The sequence below is a fragment of the Aphelocoma coerulescens genome, chromosome 12, assembly GCF_041296385.1.
Source record: "Aphelocoma coerulescens isolate FSJ_1873_10779 chromosome 12, UR_Acoe_1.0, whole genome shotgun sequence".
NCBI lineage: Eukaryota > Metazoa > Chordata > Aves > Passeriformes > Corvidae > Aphelocoma > Aphelocoma coerulescens.
In genome coordinates, this window is record NC_091026.1 from 8,485,677 (window position 1) to 8,507,981 (window position 22,305).

Below are 22,305 nucleotides of genomic sequence, written 5' to 3' on the forward strand. Positions count from 1 at the left end.
TACCAATAGAAAGGGTACAGCAGAACTTCTGAAGAAAGCTCTAGAAACAAAAACTCGAAAAAAATTTGAATTTTTACAGATAATGTTTCAGAAAGTTTTATTTTTCACTCATAAAAGGAGAGCTAGGTCATACTTTCTCAGTATTTTAATAGCAAGTAAACAGCACTTTACTAATATACAACATACAATGAATTACCAACTTTCTTCCTCCTGGTTACTTTACAGTCATGAAAATGTAGCAGTGTAAGGCTATAGAGGGTGTATTGCATCACTTTTTCAAAACTTATGTTTTACTTTAGAATGGGATTTTGCAAGACCTTAAAAGAATTTCACAGCACGAATTCAATAGCTAAATTTAGTGAGATCTGCTCCCAATTTCCCCAGGCATTTTTCACAACCTCCCTTCAAAGCACTAAGTACAAGCTTGCACAAACTAATTTTAAAAAGAACATTCTTCCCTATCTCAAGAAAAGATATATGAAAATACACTGCTTATCTCAAAAGTGGCATTGTTTTGGTAGCATTCACTCCAATTCAAGGAAGGAAAAAACAGGGCCTTCATAGACCCCTGCTTCCTTCATGGATCAAGACTATGTTCCTGTTCCAGATGTACTCAGAAGTTACCCTCCTATCTGCTACTAGATTTGGGTTTTTTCCTTTATTAAAGTACAAGCAGCAGCAGTTACCAAAGAGATACAGAAATTACCAAAAATCATGTTCACAATTTTTCAATTCACTCCCATTTTTATTACCATATATTTATAGTTCCATTATTATTTTTATTCCATAACCCTCATCTCTCACCATACATTCATTCAGTGCTGACAAACATGTTATTTCTTAACCACATATGTATTTATGCCACCAGCTTCAGTGCACAGTAAGAATGTTATAAACAGTCTCAGGGCAGAGTAAATTCAATTATAGGCATGCAGCTAAAATATAGCACAGCATACCTAATGAAACTTTCCATTTCTCAATTAAAATTTTTTAAGTTAATGTTTCTGCAATCATGTTATGAACATTTTTGAAGTAAGGCAACCTCAAAATGATCGCTTAATTTTTTTTTTTAATTTATTTTAGACAGGTCATATCCTGCCAGTTTTTGTGGTAAGCTACTGCCTTCTTTTTGCCATGCCTCCACAATACCCAAAATATCTCAAAATGAAGCAGGCAAAACCCAGTCCCTTCCAGTGACACCAGCCCTAAGCTGACACTCAGCTGCTGGTACAGCACCAGCCTGGACATGCTCCAGGAGTTCAGGGATGGCAGCAGCCGCCAGCTCTGGGCCCCCACCACTACCAGAGCCTTGGCCACCGTGGTGTCTCAGCTCAAGAGGCACCAGCCACAGCAGCCAAGCAGCCCTGTGCTTCACAGCAGAGCAGAGCTGGCAGCTGGGAGGTGACAAATGTTCAGGGGATAAAATTTCTTAGTGGCAGACATGACCTCACCCAACAGAAACTAGTTGAGACCAAGGGATTTGGCCCATCAAATACACACCTCTTTCTCCACCTAATGAAATGTTCAAATGAACATTCTAGTATTGCTCTAATATGTTGGAAGAAGTCAGTTTTGTACATGTTAAAAAATAAATCAAACGGAATTAATATTTTGTAGAAAGAAATTTAAATTAGTATGCAAGATATAAAGCTAAATTTGCAGAAACATTCCCTATTTCATGTTATAGAAGGACTTACTCTAGAGATTAATTTATGTTCTTACTCGCAACCATTTTTCTAATACAGTCATTAAATTCTGTTTTATGAATCACTGTTCTCATCTGGGCTAAAGCAATTAAGTTCTCAAGACAGAACAGTAGGTGTGCTGGTGCTAATTAATATTCCCCTGAGGTGAGCCTAGAGTTTGCCTGTGTCTCCAGTACACCTGAGGTTGGCATTAATCAAGACAGCAATTCTTTCTCTGCATTTCTTTGACAGAACAAACTGGGCATTTAGGATAAAGTTTCTTTCTATTGTGCCCTCCACGGGCTCCCTGCCCTATCCTACATGGTGCTACCTTCACTTGTAACCAGAATTTCACCCAAACTGCAGTGCTTCCCACCTAATCCACATTAAGGAGTCAACACAACATGATTTTTGCAGTTTTAGTTGACCTGTTCAGGAAATTACTATTGATTTGGTAAAATCTGATAACACAGGAAAAAAAACAGCCTGTACATGTGACACTGAAGACAACCTAAAACCTAAGGAAAACCTTTCTGAGTTCATACAAAACCCTGAAAGAGCAGTTCTGGCTGTTTCTGTGTGCCAGCTAAATTTTTCCTCCCTTTTAATACCTTATTATCTCATTGGTCCACTGACAAAACATTAACACACACACAAAAAAACCAAACAAACAAAATAACCCCACCACACAAAGAACAACACACCACCTTGTTTGAATACTTTCCTATTTCAGCCTCTGCCATGAAGCAGGCCAAGAAATTCCTCTATTTTCCTCTCCCCACAAGTGTTTAATGGTTTTGTTTTGTGGGTTTTTTTTATACAAAACATTTCACTTGTGCTTCAAAAAGTATTTTATGTTTTCCAGTTGTGCAATTGATGGATGTACTGTAGGTAAATATAGACAATTTCTGTTTCTCATGTTTTAAATTTGCTATGTCAATTTATTCTTATTGTGTATAAAGCTCTATTCTTGTATGCACAGGTAGGAAGGTGTACTAACCAAGAAAGTTTTTAACCCTTTTCTGTTAACAGCCAGAAAACACTGAAGTGTTATAATTTTTAAGTCTATAGATTTTGCTTTACTTCATTAATTCAAAGTCCTCAGCAAAAATATGAAAATTTTTTAAAAACTACTAAGCATTTTGAAAGTCTTGGAAGTTTCAATACAAGTTCTTACACTCCATAACAGTTTATGGAATAAAAGAGATCTGCCACAGAAGGTGGGAGGGACCAAACAGACCCAAAAAACCCAAGCCCCTGAGATTGCTGGTTTCCCAGGACAGGAGCAGTAGTCAGTCTTGAAAGTACTTTTGTGTGTCAAGATATTTTTAGTCTCACAAAGAAGGATGCTGGAATTGCCAAAGGCTCCCAAACATCTAATGGAAGCAAAGAACACTACAGATATCTAAGAGTCAGGATAGTCAATGTAAAACTGGATTTCAATAAACAGACTTCTGAAAAATGCTTCCATACTTCTATGGTACTCTGAGAAGTGTCAGAAGAAATACTTTGTTACTCTGGTCCATTTCATTGCAAATAATGTCACTCCATCTTTAACATGTTCATGTTTCAGCTTATGAAACAGAGGCTCACCATGAAAAGTAACAGAGATGCTGCAAGGGCTGTGAAAAGGCATCCAACGTGCTAGACCAGCACCTATTCCAGACATTTGTGCATTTATTTATTAATAATAATTCTATTAGCAAGGGAAAGCTACGTACTCTCAGGCCTACCTGAAAAGTTAGCCAAGGTATTCCAACAGTACAGAGGATAGATTTAGTCTCAATCTAGAATATTACCCTGCAGATTCCACATCATCAGTTACAAGTGGAAAAAAAGGCAAATTAAATTCACAGTAAGGAATCAAACACACCAAAAAGAAAGCATTTCTTGTATCCCTTCAGGTATAATCACTGTTCTGGTGCCCTACTGATATGAAACCTCCTAGTTTATATTTCAGTAATCAATGACTATAAAGAGATAAATTTCAATACAGGATAATATTAGCAAAAGATTAATGAGAATATTTATTTACTAAAATTTATAGTGGTCTTAAAGGTCAGATTTGGGTTCAGTTTTGGTAAGAGGTAATCATGAAATCCCTTACAGCACGGCAAGAAACCATGCAACTAAAATAGCGAGAACCAGTCTGAGCTGATGGAAAGCTGATGTGGTATTTCACACCAGAAAAATCAAAGCCTCAGTCACCAAAGTATAAAAATACTTTTTCGTGATTGATGAAGGCAAATTAAGTTATTTGATGGCAGAGATCCATGTTCAAAAGCGATGCAGGAATGAAATTCATACACTTAGATGCTGTGAAACCTTTGCCAATAGGGTTTATGAAAGTCAAGTTTTACACTAGATCCCAGAAGCTAAATCCAAAAAAGAACGTATTTATCCAGTGAATATTTCCAGATGCCCAGACATGACAATGCACAATTATCTTCTTTAGCTACTGTACGGGGGTGGGGGGTCTGAAATTAAACCCCCACAATTTACTTCTCAAATACAGAGACTTCTAAAGCATTTGTTTCTTAAATATTTAGTACAGCACAGCTAAATTATTTTAAACATGCTGTACAAAGAACTGAACACTCCACTCTTAACAGGAAATATTTCTAAGGCCTCTTGGTTTGCTGTGTCATTCAGATTTTGCCCAGCTTACAGGAAAATGTAAACTAAAACAGATTAGCACTACCAAAACTGTGAGACCATATTCAGACTCTTATTTCACTACTTATGTACTAGATAGTTAGATAAAAAGAGTAAACTGCAGAAGCAAAAGAATCCACAAGAAAAACATCAGAAAATGGAAAGGCACTAAAAGAAAAAGCTGTATCATCGCAACAGAGACAGATCAGGAGAGTTACTTCATATACAAGAATTACCAATTTAAAATGCAAAGTTTAACAGTGTAGCTCCGCACAGGCAGATTTTTTAAAATACCAGTACAGCAAATGTGCACATGTATATTTATTCTTTCTAACATTTATCACAATCTGCTCTGTTTTCCTTCAGATTCTTATCTAGCAGCTTGGTAAATGGAATTGTGAACTGCAGAAGGGTATACAGTTCTCTACCTTGGCACACTATGAAAAGTGCTACTACACTTGAGCATTACTATGCAAACTGTCAAAGCTACTGCTGGGTTCTCCTGAATTCCAACCTTTCTTCCTTCAGCTGTTTTACACATGTTCATGGAAGATAAGTAAACATTTCAGTATAATTTCTTGAAAAGCAAAAAATATTAATATATTGTTTGAAATAAAGCTTCATCTGTATTTGATATTACAGGAAATCTCCTCCCTGAAACAACCTGAAGTCATAATTATCTACAGTGTTTTACCTACAGAGTAGCAGGAGTGGTGACACATATTGGTCCGAAACCAATTAACTTCTGGCTACCATTTAACAGAAAAGCAAAAGAAAGTGACTTAAACAACCTCTTAGTTACGTTAATCATTCTAAATTACGAAGTTCTCTTTAATTGTATGGTCTGCACTGGTTTTAGGTATCTAATAGTTGGAAAGGTATTAATCTGAAGTTCATTGCTTGCCTCTGCAGGTGACATGAGAATATTCACCTTCCCTATTCTCCTATAATAGCTGCAGGAAATGCAAGATTCATGCTCAAAGACAGAAACTTCTTTAACTGAAATGGAAACTGCTTCTTTACAGTTTTGTTTGGTTTTCTTGCTCCACAGCTACAGCATTAGATTTCACAGTATCAGAATAATTTTATACTAGAAAAGTTCATTTGATCATACTCCTTGGGGTCTTTAACAACTGCATTTCTTAGTGCTTAAAGCAAAGAAAGGAGCATTTCAAGCCATGGTTATTTTATGTAACAGTTCTTCTCTTTTTGACTGTCAGTGGGGTCTTGCTTTTTATGGGTTTTAAGAGTGGCTTATTCCTTCCAGAATTTGCAGCAAAATCTCTCCCTCCATCTATAGCTTAAACTGCAAATTTTAAGTTTTTCCATCCAAAAAAAGTGATGCCTGATTGAGTATTTAAATCGCCAATGTACATCTGGAAATTCACATTATAAGCAGCAAGTTCAACAACTTGAACTGATTCTATCATAATCATTTATTAGAGAAAGTAAGATCACTCTGACTCAGATGAACCTGTTGCAGACTATCAGGATGTTCCTCTTCCCTGAACTGTAAAGAAAGCAGGACAAACCCATTTTATAGTGGTCGTTATAATGGTTTAGAAATATCTATAAATCCTTCCATTGTGTCTACCTCCATGTTCCCAAATGACAGCTTGTTTCAGTTCCACTGATGGTCCTGCAGCACAGCACTTCACTCCATGTCCTTACTCATGGGCACAGTAACATGGGAAAAGGGAAGGACAAACTCCTGTGGAAGAGGAAACATTGCCTTTTTTCCTGCCTCCTCACACATAAGCTTTTTATCCTCTCAGATGTGGGTGATGCCTGAGACAGTGCTTGCCCTGCACAGAGAAACAGAAGGGAACACTGCTTTTAATGACCACGCTATCCAAAGCATTAACAAAGGAAAAAGTTAATTTTGAATTTGGGAAAAGGAGGTGAGTAGCCACAGTGTCATACAGAATTACTACCTCAAGACATAGCAGACTTTGAACTTAGGAGTCAAAGAAAATGCATAGTCAAAGCTAAACAGCACAACAGGGCAGAGGGGGATAATACTGAATGTGTAAGATGTGTAAATGGTATAAATAAGGAGTTTATACAAATTGACTCACTCTTCTTAATCACACGTAATCCTGCCAGTAGCCTTTTGCAAGCTGAATTAAAAACAAAAACAGCAGCAAGCCTCATCATGTGTTTTCCTGAATTTTCTACCATCTGGTAAAAATGAGTTAATCAATAAAATGAAAGGAAATTCATAGAAAAATAGATTTACTATCGTTTTTGCAGTAAAAACTGTTTGTTTCTGCACATTTTAGAATTCTTCATCTGTTAAGATTATTATTAAAAATGGATGATTACTTAGTTCTAGAAAAAAATGTATGAGGAAAATAAGTCTTAAAGGCTGAAAGAATTAAATTTGTTGTAGACACTATTAAGCCAGGATTAGAAAAAAAAAACATACCACCACATATTCCCACAGTATTAGGGAAAGTTTGATCTTAATTAAGACAAAAAAAAACCCCAACCCTTCAGATTACATAGAGTTAAAAATATATATTTATGGACATTCGAAAAAAAAGCATCCAGGGCACCAAAGACTATATTAGAGCTAAAATGCACTACTGACCTGCCAAAGAGCATGTAATTCAATAGCAAATTGTGTTGTTCACTGCAGTCACAATGTCATCAGTATCCAACATTCTCAAGAAGCAGCTATGCAAGTGTGAAACACCTAAAGTACCCCATACGTGACACTGACAACTTAGGAAAAACAGCAGAACAGGAGGAATTGCTGGTTGGCACAGAAATAAAGTGATTTTGCAAGTGTTCAGTGCCCCTTACTGCTAAAATCCAAAGTCCTGCAGAAAAAGAATGAGCTGGCAAGGGTCAGAAGGCATTAAACCACACACACTTGTCAAAGCACAAACTTTCAGGTTGGGATATTAAAACAGTCACAGCTCACAAGGAGTAGAACTTGAGATAAATTAAATATAATTGAAATACTCTCTTAAAAATAATTCCACAAGCTGAAAAACCCATTCCTCCTAATGGATATGCAAATGGTAAAAGAATGCCCTGAGAGCTATTAAGGGTAAACCTTCATCAGAATATAAAGATAGAAATTTCACACACAATGGGACTTGTTTTAAAAACACATGTAATACAATTCCCAGTTTCAAAAATTTTCACTTATCTAACACCTACAAGAGGACTGAAAAAGTAACCCCAGAATAATCGAGCCAGCTGGACAAGCATGCCAGTGTCCAGAACTGGCAGATATGTACAGCAAATGCAGAGAAAGAAGACTGGTGGGGAGAAAGGTGAGGGGAAAGGCATCTGCAGAAAATATTAAAGGAAGTTGGGACCAATTTTGTGTGAAGCAAAGGTGTCTTCCTATATCCAAACTACTTCTCTACTTTTTGGAGTGGGTTTTAAATAAGATTTGTTAAAATAGCTGAAATATTAATACAACACTGTGTAACAATTTGCCATAAATATTAAAGCTAATAAATATGACACTAATTTTTTTAGGGTATTTTATCCCCAAGTTACCACTGAATTAAGATTTTGGAATATCAAATAAAGCATAGATTCTGCCTCACATATTCAGAAACAACCTAACTGGACACAGTTGGGAAATGAACACCTAAAAAAATTTTGGAACAAAATTTGGTTTTCAAATACAGTTTCCAACTGTATCAAGTTACCACTTTCTTATGAGACCACTGTGACATGAAAAACAGGAGACCTTTTAGGTGAAAACAGTATGAAAAATAGACTCCTAAAGATAATTTTGTTTTCTTGTAAATTCACAATCTTTCCTCCAATATTTGATTCTGTTTAGCCATCAAGGCACCACTTCTCTACACAGCGAGGCAATGCAAGACCTGAAAAGGACATCACCCTACCTACTTAACACAGAATTACAGGTACCTTCAATTCATGTTTTATTGTTACACCTGTATACTTCTTTAAGATAAAAATCTCTTCTCTAAAACATTACTTACAAATATTTTTTTCTTGGACTTTGCCTGACTGGCAGTGCTTGTTAATTCTGCAGTCCTGAAGCCAGGACAGCACAGTGTATTCAGGTGGAAAAGCCTATCATGAGTGTTCTTGTCTAATTGCTCCAATTCTCAGCCTGACAGTTCTCCCTCTTCAGGGGATGAGCTGCCTGAACAGGATGAAGAATGCCTGGTTTTGCTTTCTTAAGCAACTTCTGTGTTTTCTACTCTTTAGTTCTCTTCTCCCTTCTTTTACTGCACTAGGGAATCTGAAGACAAAAATATCTCTCACGTGTATGGAAAGTACCAGATCATTCATACACAATTATGCAGCTCATTCATTCCCATATTTCAAAAAACTAAGAATACACAAGTTATATGTTATAAATAGAAAAATAAATATACTAAAATAACAATAATGTAAGACTAAAATAAATTTTATCCACCAGAGGGTGATGCAGTAAGCCGTGATTGTTAACCAATGATGAAAAATCATGTCAAATCTCTCTTGCTAGCAAAACTTACACTACCATACAACCCAATGTCTGAGCACAATTTTTTAGGAAGAACTTCAGGTTTCCAGAATATTATAGTATTGTTCCAGTGATACATTGTAATTTTATTACAGTATTAATTATCAGAACTACTAAAGGATTGTGGGTTCATTTTGGATTTTTTACAATAGCTATAAAAAAGACAATATAATGTACACCTAAATGTATTCATGTTAACATCAAACTCAGTATAAACCTTAATAGTTTTTCCACAGGTAATACATACTCCATAGCCCAGAGAGCTGGGCTGACAAGTAAGTATATTTTCAGAATGATGTGGAAAGACTTTTGGCTTCCAAATAAAGGGTGACTGGGAATTTTTATTTCCCCTCAAGATACAGCTTGGTTTCTGTCACTCAGATTAGAAACTTGGTGATCACTGAATGCAAAACATTCTGAATATCCCAACCTATGTATAATTTTTCAATGTACACATGTGCATAATTACATGTACACATCAATAGAACAGCTGGCTTTTATTACAGACATGTTGATTGCAAACAGTGGCATCCCAAGTTTGGAGTGAAACATTTTATTAATGCTTTATTATATCAAGATTTAAATATAACCCACTAGTTCACCTCCACCTTCTAGAGTATCCAGAAGGAATATTATACCACAATGTTCATTTCTTCACTGAATTAGTTAAGACCACAATGCTTTAACTCCAGGTACATAGTCAAGGGTAATGTCCATACAAGACAAAGTTCACACTAACAGGACTCTTCTTTTAGGCTTTCTATCTACAAATGGCAAAAGCTATACGTCAGTTTACACAGTTAAAATCAAAATACATAGGAAAGATCTAATTTTCAAAGCACAACTCCCTGCCTCTTTCTGTGATTCTTTCAATTCAAACACAGGCTTTGCAGTGAGACTTGTACTGCATACAATTAAAAAGCTGCAAGTCAACTAAAACTTGAGTGAGTTCAAAAAGCAGGCCTTGTTTTAGGGTTTGCTGCTCCTCTGAAGCTGCATCCCAACATGTTATGCCTTTCCTGTAGGTTCTGCTGGCCTTTGCTTTTCTGCTACAGAAATGTCATGTGATGAGACCCCACCCTCTCACTCAATTATAGATGAGACTGGAATACAGACCTTACAAGACCTTAGCATTCTCTGAGTCTCTAACACTGAAATATTTACATTGATTTGCCTCGGGATTTTCCTTTTGGCAGAACCATCATTTATTCCTTTTCCTTCAGGGTACAAAGAGTACTTCAGGTGAAGTCTACTGCCTTCTTTTCACGTGTACTTTTTTAGCTTTTTATATCATCTTCCAACACCAAGAGTAAGAGCAATAACTATACTGTGGCAGATGTTTAAGGAAATTCAAAAAGTAAATATGATTTTCCCCATCCAAGAGGCCAAATAGTCTAAAATTACTAGATTCAAAAGACTTATTTGCTCCTGTCACAAGCAATCCAACTTGAACCAAAGTTATCCTCTATAAAATACACCAAAGGCTCCTGAATCCTAGTTTCTTTATCAACTCAGATGACAGATATTCCAGCAATAAATTCAAGCAACAAGTATTATCTTGCAGCTGATAGCTTTAACAAGTGACACACTGGCACCAGGGAATACACAGTTCCATAGTCAGGAATGCCAAACACCTTCAACAGAGCAAATGACAAGCAGTCCAAATATGACCCTGCACGACATCAACCAAGCATAACCCCCAGACATGCAAAAACTCAGAAGAAAATTCAATCAATGACCAACAGGTTAAGTCACCATCACAACATTGCCCTTAGCCTGACAACAATCTGAAATGTATCTTATGAATTCAGCCACATAACAGAAAAGAGAAAGGTTAGGAAGTTCCCTGCAAGTTTATCTTTAAATTATATACATATATAAAATAAATAAATATAATGCTTTGCAGCACAGCCAAAAGGGTTGTGTTTCTCAGAAACAGCCCAGAGGATGGAGTTCTGTACTGCAGGTTAATAGAATATGGCATTATCAACTGCCTGTTACATGATTGGGGACAACTGTCAGAAAATACAAGATGAAAGGACCAAAAGAACAGGAAAAAGTCTGAAATCTTACTAATAAGGACTAAAAATGTAACATGAGAAAGAAGTGACTCATTTTTCTTCAGTACTTCCTTCCTTTTCTCTCTTCCACTTTGGATGATGGAAAATTCTGAAAAGTCATTTCCAGCATTTTTTTCAGATTAAGTCTAAGACCTCAAGGAAGGAAACCTTCAGAGAGCCTAACAGAGAAATAAAAATATTCTTAAAAAAAACCACTCCATAAACTACTAGCTCCATCACAATCAGTGCAAAGAAATTCACTGAGGATAACCTTCAATATATCATCTACGATACCCGTGAGAAACTGTCTTATTGATGAGATTAAAGGTTTCATTAACATCTCCAGAAGACTTCATTTATTTTCTCTAAAACTTGATTTCAAAACAAACTCCTGTATTATGAAACAGTTTACTATTAATGTAATGTATCCTATACCACCCAATCGTAACAAAATTCCAAATTGTTTATATACAATTATCTCTCTCCTAATTTCCTTAAGTCGTTCTGACAGCATAAAGTACCTACAAGGATAGAACTGAATCTGGACTTCCCTAATTTAAGCCAGGAAGGGGCAAAAAGCAGCAGGTGTGGCTTAGCAGTAGGTACTGAAGGATCACCTTCAAGCAGGGCTACAAGCACAACGCAAGGGGAACTTAAAGGTGGTTTTATCCCAACTAATAGCGTGCTAGATCTACATTTTTTTGAAGTGGTCTTCTCTGAGACCCTGTCAGAATCCTGGCTTCTGTTAAAGGGTTTTACCCACACAGCAACACAACAATCACTGCTGAACAACAGAACAAAGTCCATCAGATTGGGGATCAGAGAATGCAGTATCCATCTGAAGTGGCACGGGAATTTTAACAGGATGAAATTACTAAATTCAGCTGAAGTATCAGCTCAAAAAATAAATAATAAACCTACAGCCTTTCAAAAAACTCCTCATGTGATACTTCTATTTTAAGATGATTACCACCATTACAGGACAAAAAATAAAAAATGCACAACAGGAACAGCAGCAGCTTTTGTAGTATTTTGGGATGAACCATCAAACATCAGCTAAGGATGTGACTGTTCAAAGCTGATGAGCTCAGTTTCAAGTCATAGAGCCTCACACAGCTCCAAACACTTTTCATTGCAATGCTGTTTCTGCTATAGAGTCAATCTACCTTCTCAAAATATTACTGGCCTTGTTTATTCTTCTTTATGAAGAACACTCACTGACACTCATTTGACACTCATTCTTAGACTTCAATATGCAAATTAAATTTCATGCTAGCACTTTGGCACTGGGTAACTGATAATGACATATCCTGCATTTAAAATAAAGTGGGTATTTTGCAATGTTCAGTAACTTTCAGTTTCCAACATGATGAATAAAGTACTTTTTTTTCTAACTATAAAAATAGTACTCTTTCATCTATTACACACAGTGCATCCTAAAGACTACAATTCATGGTCCTTATCTTTTTTAAATACTGGGGGCAACAAAAAAAAATCAAATTTTACTTTCCTCAGATCTCTCATACCTCAAAAATGTGCAAAAGGGTATAACTTATTATTATCCTTTCCCCTTTACCACTAACGTGATACAGTTTTCATACAGCTTAAACTATTAGTTTCTACTGTTTAACGTATATATGAAGACTGCTGTCTAAACCAGAGCACCACCAAAAAGCTTCAGCCAAGACAAAACAAGTACTTGCACACTTACAGGGTCATATCCCTATTATTCCTTTTTCTAGGCTCAGTACTTACCAAGCTTTTTGAGACAGAGGAAAAATAAAGGTTAAAAGCAGCTACATTCCCTCATTCACCCTCGAGCACTTTTGGGTTATTACTCCCTCAAAATTTCCCTGGTTATCTGTAGTATCATGACCCCCCTTCCATACCAAATTCTACTCTGTACCAGAGCCAGGAGCCTTTCCTCCTCATCAGTAACAACAACTAAAGGCAGCACACACCCTTCTGCCACAGTTTATTCACTGTTTCTCACCAACTACACACCACCCCTCCTCAGCAGGACAGTCCTGCTGTTTTGGCCTCTTCCCATTTCACAGACATTATTACTATCAATATAATTCTAAAAAATCCACTGATTTCATTCTACTTTCCTATTCAGATAATGAATGTTTGATCTATTTTGTGTGGTTAAAAGCTTAAGCGCTTTGTCGCATTTAATAAACAAAGTAAAGAAGAAATATTTTGCACTTACCTAAATTGCCATCAATGTACATGAGTTTAAATGAAGAAAACAGTGGAAACATGCAAAATAAAGTTAAAATCAACATGTATGCATGCAGCTGAAAAAAGCTGAAGAAAGCAGGAAACAACAGTACAGTGAAAAACAGAAAATAAGGTGAATGAATGTGATGAACCCACTGGCTTTACAGAATCATTCTAAAATACCTTAAGAAACTTGCACTTGTTGTAAATACTGTATTAAAATTTGACATTAACAGTAGTTTTTTCTTGAAGAGACTCATTTAATAAAAATATATCCAATTTAATTTTTTTTTTTAAGATTATTCATGTGAAAACATACCTCAGATAGCATAGTAAACCACAAGCTCAGCTTCCTAGCTTTGATTCGTGCAACCGTGTACTTCATTAATATTCACAATAAGCTTCAAAATCCCTGCTGTTTCACACATTTACACAATAAGATGGGCTGAAAAGTATTTATACCCCAAAAAGAATCCTCCTCTGACCCCATCTGGTATTTAGGAACAATGGGAGGTCTCCTTTCCAACCAGTAATCAAGTGCATACTTTCACACATTAAGGAAGACAGTACCAATCTATGAACTCACACTAAATACATACTAATCATGTATACCTTAGCCTAATCAAAGTTTTATTAGGAATATAATTTAATTAGTAACAAGAAGGGAAACACTATTTCAGAATAGTTGTTAGTATATTTTCTTTTATGGTTCTATTTAGATACTTGTCATGAATCAAAGTGGAAATTAAGAGCACGCGAAATAACAGCGAGTAGCTACTCTCAGTTCTGAATTCATGAATACACATTCCCTTCTCTACTGATTATTTTATCAGCTCTATTCTGGAATTGCAGCATCTGAGTTAATCATATTGCTACAGATAGACAAAAGTTATTCTGGGAAACTATTTCAAGAAAATTTTGTATTCAAAACTATAGGCCTCAGAGGAACTGTTCACTATCCTTTTTATCCTCTCCTCATCTCATTAATCAGAAGTAAATTCCTGCAGTATCAGGACAGGAACTAAACTTCAAAAGATCGAAATTTGTAACATGTTTTCAAAGAACACATTAAGTGAATTAAAATTACCTGGTTTTCTGTAAGGGGAAAAAAAGGATCATGGCTCACCCATTTATTTCCAACAACATAAAACCATGTCATCTGAAAAAGAGCCACTGTTCATTGCACACAGTGTCAATTTTGTATTAATTATGTAGCATTAAATGATGACATTTTTAAGTAGGTTTTAAAAGGGGCTTTATTTTGTGCAACAGTGCTTAGCATGCACGTTAAAAAAGTCACAGTGATTCAGTTTTTGCAATGTCATAAAAGCAGCATATCAACTGATAAACATTAAATTGTATTAGAAGCAGCTAATCCAAACCAACAAATTATTTCTCCCTCTTCTTCTGACAGACAGGCAACCATCCTGGAAATGAATATTGCTGAATAATGTCTTGTGTCTTCCCAGCACTTCCCACCTCATGGCCTTCTGCTCTCCACCAAAACCTTCTACACTAACTCTACTGTACATTACACGTTATTAGAATCTTCTATTCAAGACAGATTAGAGGGAATAAATACCTACCTAAGTGGGGGAAAAGGCAGAAACTCTGAGACACTGCCAATGGATGATTCCAAGATGAAGAACCACTTTAAACAGTTAAAGATATGTAGAGTACTTCCTGCCCCTATATATATATATATATATATCTATATATCTCTCAACCCATATATAAAATAATTCCAGTTATGCTGTAAGAAAATATCACAAAGAATATGAAGAACAGAAAGACAAGACAACTAAATGTGGGCTGTGATATCAAAGAACAGGTGCTGGAAGCATACACTTTCAGAAATAAAATAACTTTCAAAAGAAAATTGGGAATGTCCAAGTTACTGTCCATAAACATCCTCATGGGTCTCTTGCACTTCCAAAAGTTTTAATTTTATTAATTTTCCTGTCAAAACAGATCCTATTATTTCACCTATTTGGCATATTTATTTTCATTATCCTATTTTCCTGGATGTTTTTAAGCCTTCTAGTGTATTTTTTATTTTTCCCCCTATATTTAGAAATAGCTAATGACTGAAAAAAACACCACTTACAAATAATTTTCTTTGGTTCTTGCAATATTTTTTCAGAAACCACAACAAAAATATCAAACATATTTCACTCGTTCTCTCATGTCACTTTTTTTTCCTGGTAGGCACATAGATTTGCCCTTTTCCAGCCTCCTGGAGTTTGCTAGGAGACTCAGGAATCCAGTCAGGATCACTTTCATCATGGACAGCCAACGTGAAAACACTTCTTAGTGTTTCAGTGTGAAACAACTCTGTTTTCAAGAAAAGTAAAGCTCAGACACACAATGATAGATTGACCACTTTTAGCATAGATGTGATAGAGAACATCACTTTTTTTGTTCTTTAAAATTACAGCTTTTTGATAATTCCAATTTAAATTAGTTGTTTGAAAGAATCAACAGCCCTCTGGATAAGAGTGACAAACAAGCTGACACAGCCAGCTTGGGCTTCCAAAGCCGTTCCTTCCGAAAGGCTCCTCTCCAAATGCTTACAAGAAAAGTAAGCAGCAATTAGATAAGAGGATGGGTACTTTTATACACAAATATTTGATTACAAGAGAGGAAATAGCAGAAACACATGGTTGACTCCTAAAACCAACAGAAAGTCCCTGTGGAGTTTTGCTGGAACCTGTGGCTGAGCTTTGTGCTGACTGACACTTCCTGAGTAACCCAGAGAACAGGGTGATCAGTAAGATGACTAATTTTCCTCATGATATTTGGTTATTCAGGGCGGTAAAGACAAAAACCAAATGCAAAGAAGAACTTTATAAGACTTAGCCAATTATCAAAGGCTGGCAGATGAAATTCAGGGAGATAAAAGTGGTATGCAAGTGAAAACAATCCCAACTTTAAGCATAGCAAGCTGGGATCAAAACTGGTTAGACTCAGGGGTGAGATTTTCAGCTATAAAAAATATTTCCATTAAGATATTAACTTAGCACTCAGTAGAAGCAAAAATAAAGGCATCCAACACTGGAAAGAACAAACTGATTGTTGGGAATTCCTGTGAGAGACATACAGAATAAAAGGGCAAACACTACAACACCAACACAACTCATTTTACATCTTTTCAAAAACATAAGTTGTTTTGGTCTCCTCACCTCAAAGAAAAAACAACCCCAAACATGTAATAGGTCTGAAAAGCATCATGCCACTCTCTCACAAGGAATTATCACACATGATAAGATTCTTCTGACTGGAAAAGAGCTGAGGAAGGGATGTGATGATGGCACTGTAGAGTTCTAAGTGGCACTGACACTGGCACCAGATATCAATTACTTATTGCTTCTTTCAGTACAAGAAACAGGAAATCCTGGCAAAAGCAGCCAAAGTCCAGTGCAAAACCAAATGAAAAGCAGTGGTTCTTTGCAGGTGTCAGGCTGTAAGAGCCTGTGGACCCTGGCATTTTAAATAGGTCCAAAAGTAACTGGCTGAATTTGAGGTCCACTGAGTTATTAAGCACAAAAACAGCAGCTGGATCATAAGGAACACTCTGTGGAGGTATCACTGTATTCTTGGCCTATTCTGTGAATGTTTGGACACTGTTAGCAATGGAATACTGAGCTACTCAATCTTTGTGTTATTGTATTATAGAGTCAGGATTCATGTTCAATATACACATAAGGTAAAATATATTCTTGTTATCAGGTTTGCTGTTATAAGAAAATAAGACCATTTGTCAAAAAAATGGACTCAAAACTGAGTTACTAGTTTACTTTCCCCTCAAGATAAGGAAAACTAGCTTTTAGGGGGAAAAAAACCAAAACATAACCTCATTGATATGAGACAAAGTCTCTAAATACCAGATTCAGATTCCAAATGTCAGTATAAGATATTAATGTGACATTTCCATAATAAATACATGAGTACATTAGAATATTCCTCCTACTAAGGTGACACTAAATGCACCATTAAAATATCTAACCAACAAAGCTTTTGAAAAACACAACCTCCACCATGCATCTTTCTGATAACATTGGTTCTAGCAGCATCCTAGTGCCCCTGCTATAAGTAGATAATCAGCAACTACTACTGTCAGTCTGGATACAAAAGTCATAAAAGGAAGTAATTTATTAATTAATTGTACTGAATTTTTGATGACAACCCAGTCAGTTTCCCACTGAAGTAGCTGGTAACAGACTTGCTAACTCTAGATATTTAGGTTCATGACATGCCTAAAAGGTGGAAAGTTTGCTGAGAAGCACTAATTGATCACAAACTTGGAAGTAAATTAAAAATCTCGGTTGTTGCTGCCTGCCAGCAAAGAAGTTTAGATTTGGAATCTGGAAGTGAGAGAAACACAGGACTGTGTTTTTGTCTAGGGAAAGTTAACAGATGGTCTAAAAAGGAGCAGCTTTAAAATAAGATGAGAAGCCAAAAAGTGTGGGGAAAAAGGAGAATTTTTTTTATCTACTCTGTGCTGCTGTTTCATATAGCTTTTTATATATAGCTGTATATATTTTATATAGCAAAGTCTCGAAGTTTGACTTTACAGATTAAAATATTTGAATCTTTTTAAAACTTCAGAAAAATAATGTTACATCTTGAATAGAAGTATTTGAAATATGTATTTACAAGATACTCGTTTTCTACAACATAGGTCTACGAAATGTTACTGAAAACTTTCACTCTGTTCTGTAATGCAGAAGTACAGAAAGTTGAATATGAGAATTTATCTTTTTATCTTTAAAACTGTTAAATCCCTGTACAGCTTAAACAAAATATGCCTCTGGGTGCTTATTTATACTTTTTCAAAGGTGGCTCCTTTACCTCTTCAGAAAATGTGGCCACATACACTTAGACAGTTGTTGCAAAAAAAGCCTCAGAGAAAGTTTCAAAAATAAGAGAAAGGGTAACAACAATTATTTTCTCTATCTAAAATGTAAAGGGATGCTGCACAAAGGAAATTATAACCTGCATTTGGATTCTTATTAGTGTGCTTTCCTACAGTTTAGCAGCCAGAAGCAGATATGTCAAGACAGACAATTCTTGTGGCAAATGTCAAACTTGTGCCAGCATTGGATACAGTATTAAAAGCAAAACATCACGTGCTTGTTTGTAAAACAACACAAAGAAACTCTCATAATTACTTACCTGATTTTCTTCATGGGAAACTCTCATTTGTTCTTTAAGAACTGACATTCTGGCTGCTTCTTCTTTCCTCAATACTCTCTCTTTCTTTAGCTCAGGACTCCAGAAAGTTTTGATGCTGTTCATAGAGGACCCCAGCTTGCTGTCCTTAATGTCTAGTTCTTTTCTGAGAAGGTCATTCTCCCTCTGTAGATCCTTAAGCTGAGCCTGCAGGTCTAACATGGTGCTATCTCTAACCTGTCTCAGCATGGAAGGAACCTGGTGGTGGTGGTGGTGTGAGGATGTGGTCAGCCCTCCGTGCTGGTCAGTGTAAGAAAGGACATCAGTGTGTGACAGTCCAGCAGAAGCAATATTGGGGCTGCTCCCCATGGCTGTGACTCGGCCACCATACACAGCTCGATTTGTAGCCCTTCCAAGAGTCATTGTGCCCTTTGGGAAAGTAGTAGAAGCTACACCCTCGTGGTCACTCAGGTACATTGGTCCAGATGTTGCATAGGCTGCGTTAAGGGACTGGATGTTCTCCATGGATAACGTCTTCCCCGTCCCTCCTCCCCCGCTGCTGGTTCGCCTGTGACCCAGGCGAGGGGACCTCGGCAGGCGGGGAGACCTGGAGGGACTTCCTTCCAAGTTGCTGATTGTTCTTGCACTTCCATACATTTTTCTTCTACTTTGAGGTACTATTTAGTAAGAAACTAGTAACACTAAAGTTGAATATTAAATTTATAATTCCGGCTAGAAATATTGGCAGTTTCACTGCATTCTTCCAGTAGGCAAAATCTGGTATTCCTCCAAAGACAGACCTGAGAAAAAAAATATAAAATTAAATTTTCATCTTGGAAAATAAACTTACAAGTAACCACCATATATCAGAAAAAAACAATTTCCCAGAGCAGTAACTTCAAAAATAAAATCTACTACACATTTTATATTTAGGAAGATGAGTTAAAAATGCATTTTCAAACTAATTGCAATCAAAATAAAACTACTAATTTCTTCCTTGCTAAAAAACTTGGAGTTAAATCTTGCTAAACTAAGTTGCAATGAACAACAGAGGCCCAAAAACATACCTTAGCTGGTATATTAATGGACTTAAATGACTGACAACATGAAATTTATATAAAGAAAAATATTTATTGTTGACTTTAAGAACTACCCTCTTAAAGCCTCCAGAATTCATCCCCAAGGCACACAGATATAAAGGAACCAGATCTTGTTGATGTACATTTTCAAGTTTTGGCATTTTGACATCTCTGTCCAAATCTGCCCCTCTTTTCAGCTGTCATGCAGCATTCAAGAGATGACCCACAGCTTGTTCCACCAAGAACTTGTGCAGCTTTTCTGGCATCTCAACTTCAACACATTGACCAACTAAACAGAAAACTTCTCATCATGGTAACTGGGACAATGTGACTTCTTATCCTAAGTCTCAAGCGCCAGCCATCCTCTGGCCAAATTACTCATCAAGCCCCCTGTGAGAAATCCATCCTTGCATCTTTCCAGTTGCCTGAAATAGTTCCATAGCTCCCTTCAAAGACAAATCTCCCATGAAACCAGAGCTGAAGATCATTTTCCTTCCACTGGCTCCTGGCAGACCCTGAGCAAAGGCAACAACTAATCTTTTAAACTGACAGAATTCACCCCCACCCTCCTGCTCACTCAATAAAAAAAAAAACACAAAACAAAACAAACCAAAGCCCCACAAAAAACACAACACTCTGGCCTAGTGAAAAAACAATACTGCTAGCAGAAACTGCCAGTATCAATTTAAGCTGCACACAATAAAATATTTTTAGATACAGCAGACATGATACACAGGTGGTGGAGTTTGGTATAAATTTGTTGATCCTCAGAACTAGAGGCACAGAATATTGTATCTTATATCACATCCATATTGTTGTTCCTTCTCATTGCCACAGTCTGATAAATAAGTAATTTATGTTTCTTGCTTAGAGTTACTTAATAACCTACTTAGTCTTCTGTTTATGTCTCTGCTATGTATTTTTAGGTACTTGTTTTGCCTTTTAGAGCTTATTCATTGTGGTCTTTCTTTTCTCAACTTGTGGGAAGTTTTGGAAGTTCTTATCTCAAATCAGAGAACGCTTTTATCTTGCTTAGCACTCCAGTGCTCACCATTGAGCTCTACTGAAAAAGGGATCCTCATTCCTTATCCGAAGGCAGGCTAACTTCTCACTGAACTTCTTTACTAATGTTCAAATGCTGATTTAACATTTTAACTTCCATAAGCTTGTAAAAATTCTGAAACCAACAAGAAAAGAGAAGCAAAACACCACCAACCAAAGAAGCATTATTATCTCCACAGCATTTTCAATTTTTTTTTCTTTTACTTTCCCCCTAGAAATATTCCAAGCAAAACAGAGACCTCTATGTAGCAAATGCAAACACACTGATGGTATGCTCAATTTTCTTACTTTAGTGGGCTGTTAAGGACAGCTCACAGACCAAAAGCTGAAAACCCTGACTTAAAAAATTCGTAGGGTTTCTCCATCTTCATTTGCAGTTTGTTACCTTCTACATCCTGAATTATACAGACTGGCTTTCCTGCAAACACCCCAGAAAAAGGCAAGCACATGAAAATATGTTTTCTCAATGCATGTACTTCTTAAGGATAAAACTGGAGGCTTCTTTTATGGCTGTGAAATGTCTCAGACACAGTAGAAGCCAGCCACCATTGCTCTATGAAGGAAGGGAGAAAAGCACCTACATCATTTTGCTCTTTACTGCTTATACATGGAGCCTTCCTAGCTTCAGGAAGACTTACTGTGTGTCTCCACAAATCAGGAATTGGAGACATGAAGAAGCAATATCAGCCTCAGGACCTCAACAACTGCCACACAGATCATCATCTACTGCCTGGAGAAAAAGAAAGGAGAAATCCCATCTTCCCACAGAACCAGCCGACAGAGCAATTCTTGTTGAACTTAAGAGTGGACAGGTAAGATATAAATGACTCTAGTTTGAAAGAAATTTATTTTTTTATTTTAATTGGACAGGAGGGAATGAATATTAATACTCTCAAGTAATAACTTTTTAACCCAAGCTATAAGTGTTGCAATAGCCAGGACAAAGGAGCTCACAAAGGTCATATCCCCCTAAAACCTTCTCTGAGAAAAAAAGTCACCCACATTCCTTCAGTCTGGTAGGGACAGACTGCAGATCCACACATTTTCCTACAAGAGCTGAGTTTTAAAACCCAAATTCAGCTTAGTACTAGGAAAAAAAACCCAGATCACCTGCTTGGCTCAATATTTTCTTATTTTAAAGAAATACCATGTAATGCCCATAATATAAAATTAACCATTATAATAATGAGTTTAATAGTCTGTATTGCAAACAAAGCTGTATTTTATAAAGATCCTTTTAGGATCCAGAAAATTAAACAGGCATTCCTCAGCTGGAGGCAGGAGGGCAGGCACTGGACACTTTCCCTCATGCTCTCATCAGCCTTAAAAACCCCAGCAAGCCTGATGCAGTCCTTTTCATGCCAAAGTTCCTCCTCATGCCTGTTCCAACCTTCAACTTGCCTTATTTTCCACATTCCTGCCCCATCTGATCACCTGCACTCTGCAGACAGCAACATCATGGGTTTGCATTACCCACCATCACTGAAATCTGACAATGCATTTTATTTGTGTTTTAGCCTTCTATTTTTATAGAAACTTGGGAGCATAGGATTCTAACATGATGCTAATAGAAGCTCTCACTCAATTTAGTTTCCAAATCCTTACTTCTACCTTTTACATAGAGTTTCCTTGAAATACTGTGTACACAACACCCCTTAAGTTCTGATTTTCACTGGTTACACACTCTTACATGCTGAGGGATGATTTAGGCTTTTAGTGTCCCCTCCTGTGGCCTGAATCACCTAGTCAGCAGGAAGTTTGGGTATTAGCCAGATACTTAATAGCTTTGCACAACTACTTGCCAATATTAACATTGAGCCAAGAGCTCAAACATTTGTAAAAGTACCGAAGGCTTTAAGGAAACC

At 36.6% G+C, this 22,305-nt stretch overlaps 1 protein-coding gene across 12 annotated transcripts in view; it reads right to left on the reverse strand.

Moving 5' to 3' along the window:
• Nucleotides 1-22,305, reverse strand: part of ERC2 (ELKS/RAB6-interacting/CAST family member 2) — a 419,948-nt gene that overhangs the window by 383,412 nt on the left and 14,231 nt on the right. For all 12 annotated transcript variants that reach the window (XR_011154642.1, XR_011154644.1, XR_011154643.1 and 9 more), the window contains one exon: nt 18,303-19,099. Coding sequence is in view for 9 of the 12 variants with exons in the window: in XM_069027749.1 (XP_068883850.1) it covers nt 18,303-18,956 (654 nt within the window). In the remaining 3 variants the exon portion in view is untranslated. The remainder of the gene's footprint in view (nt 1-18,302; nt 19,100-22,305) is intronic.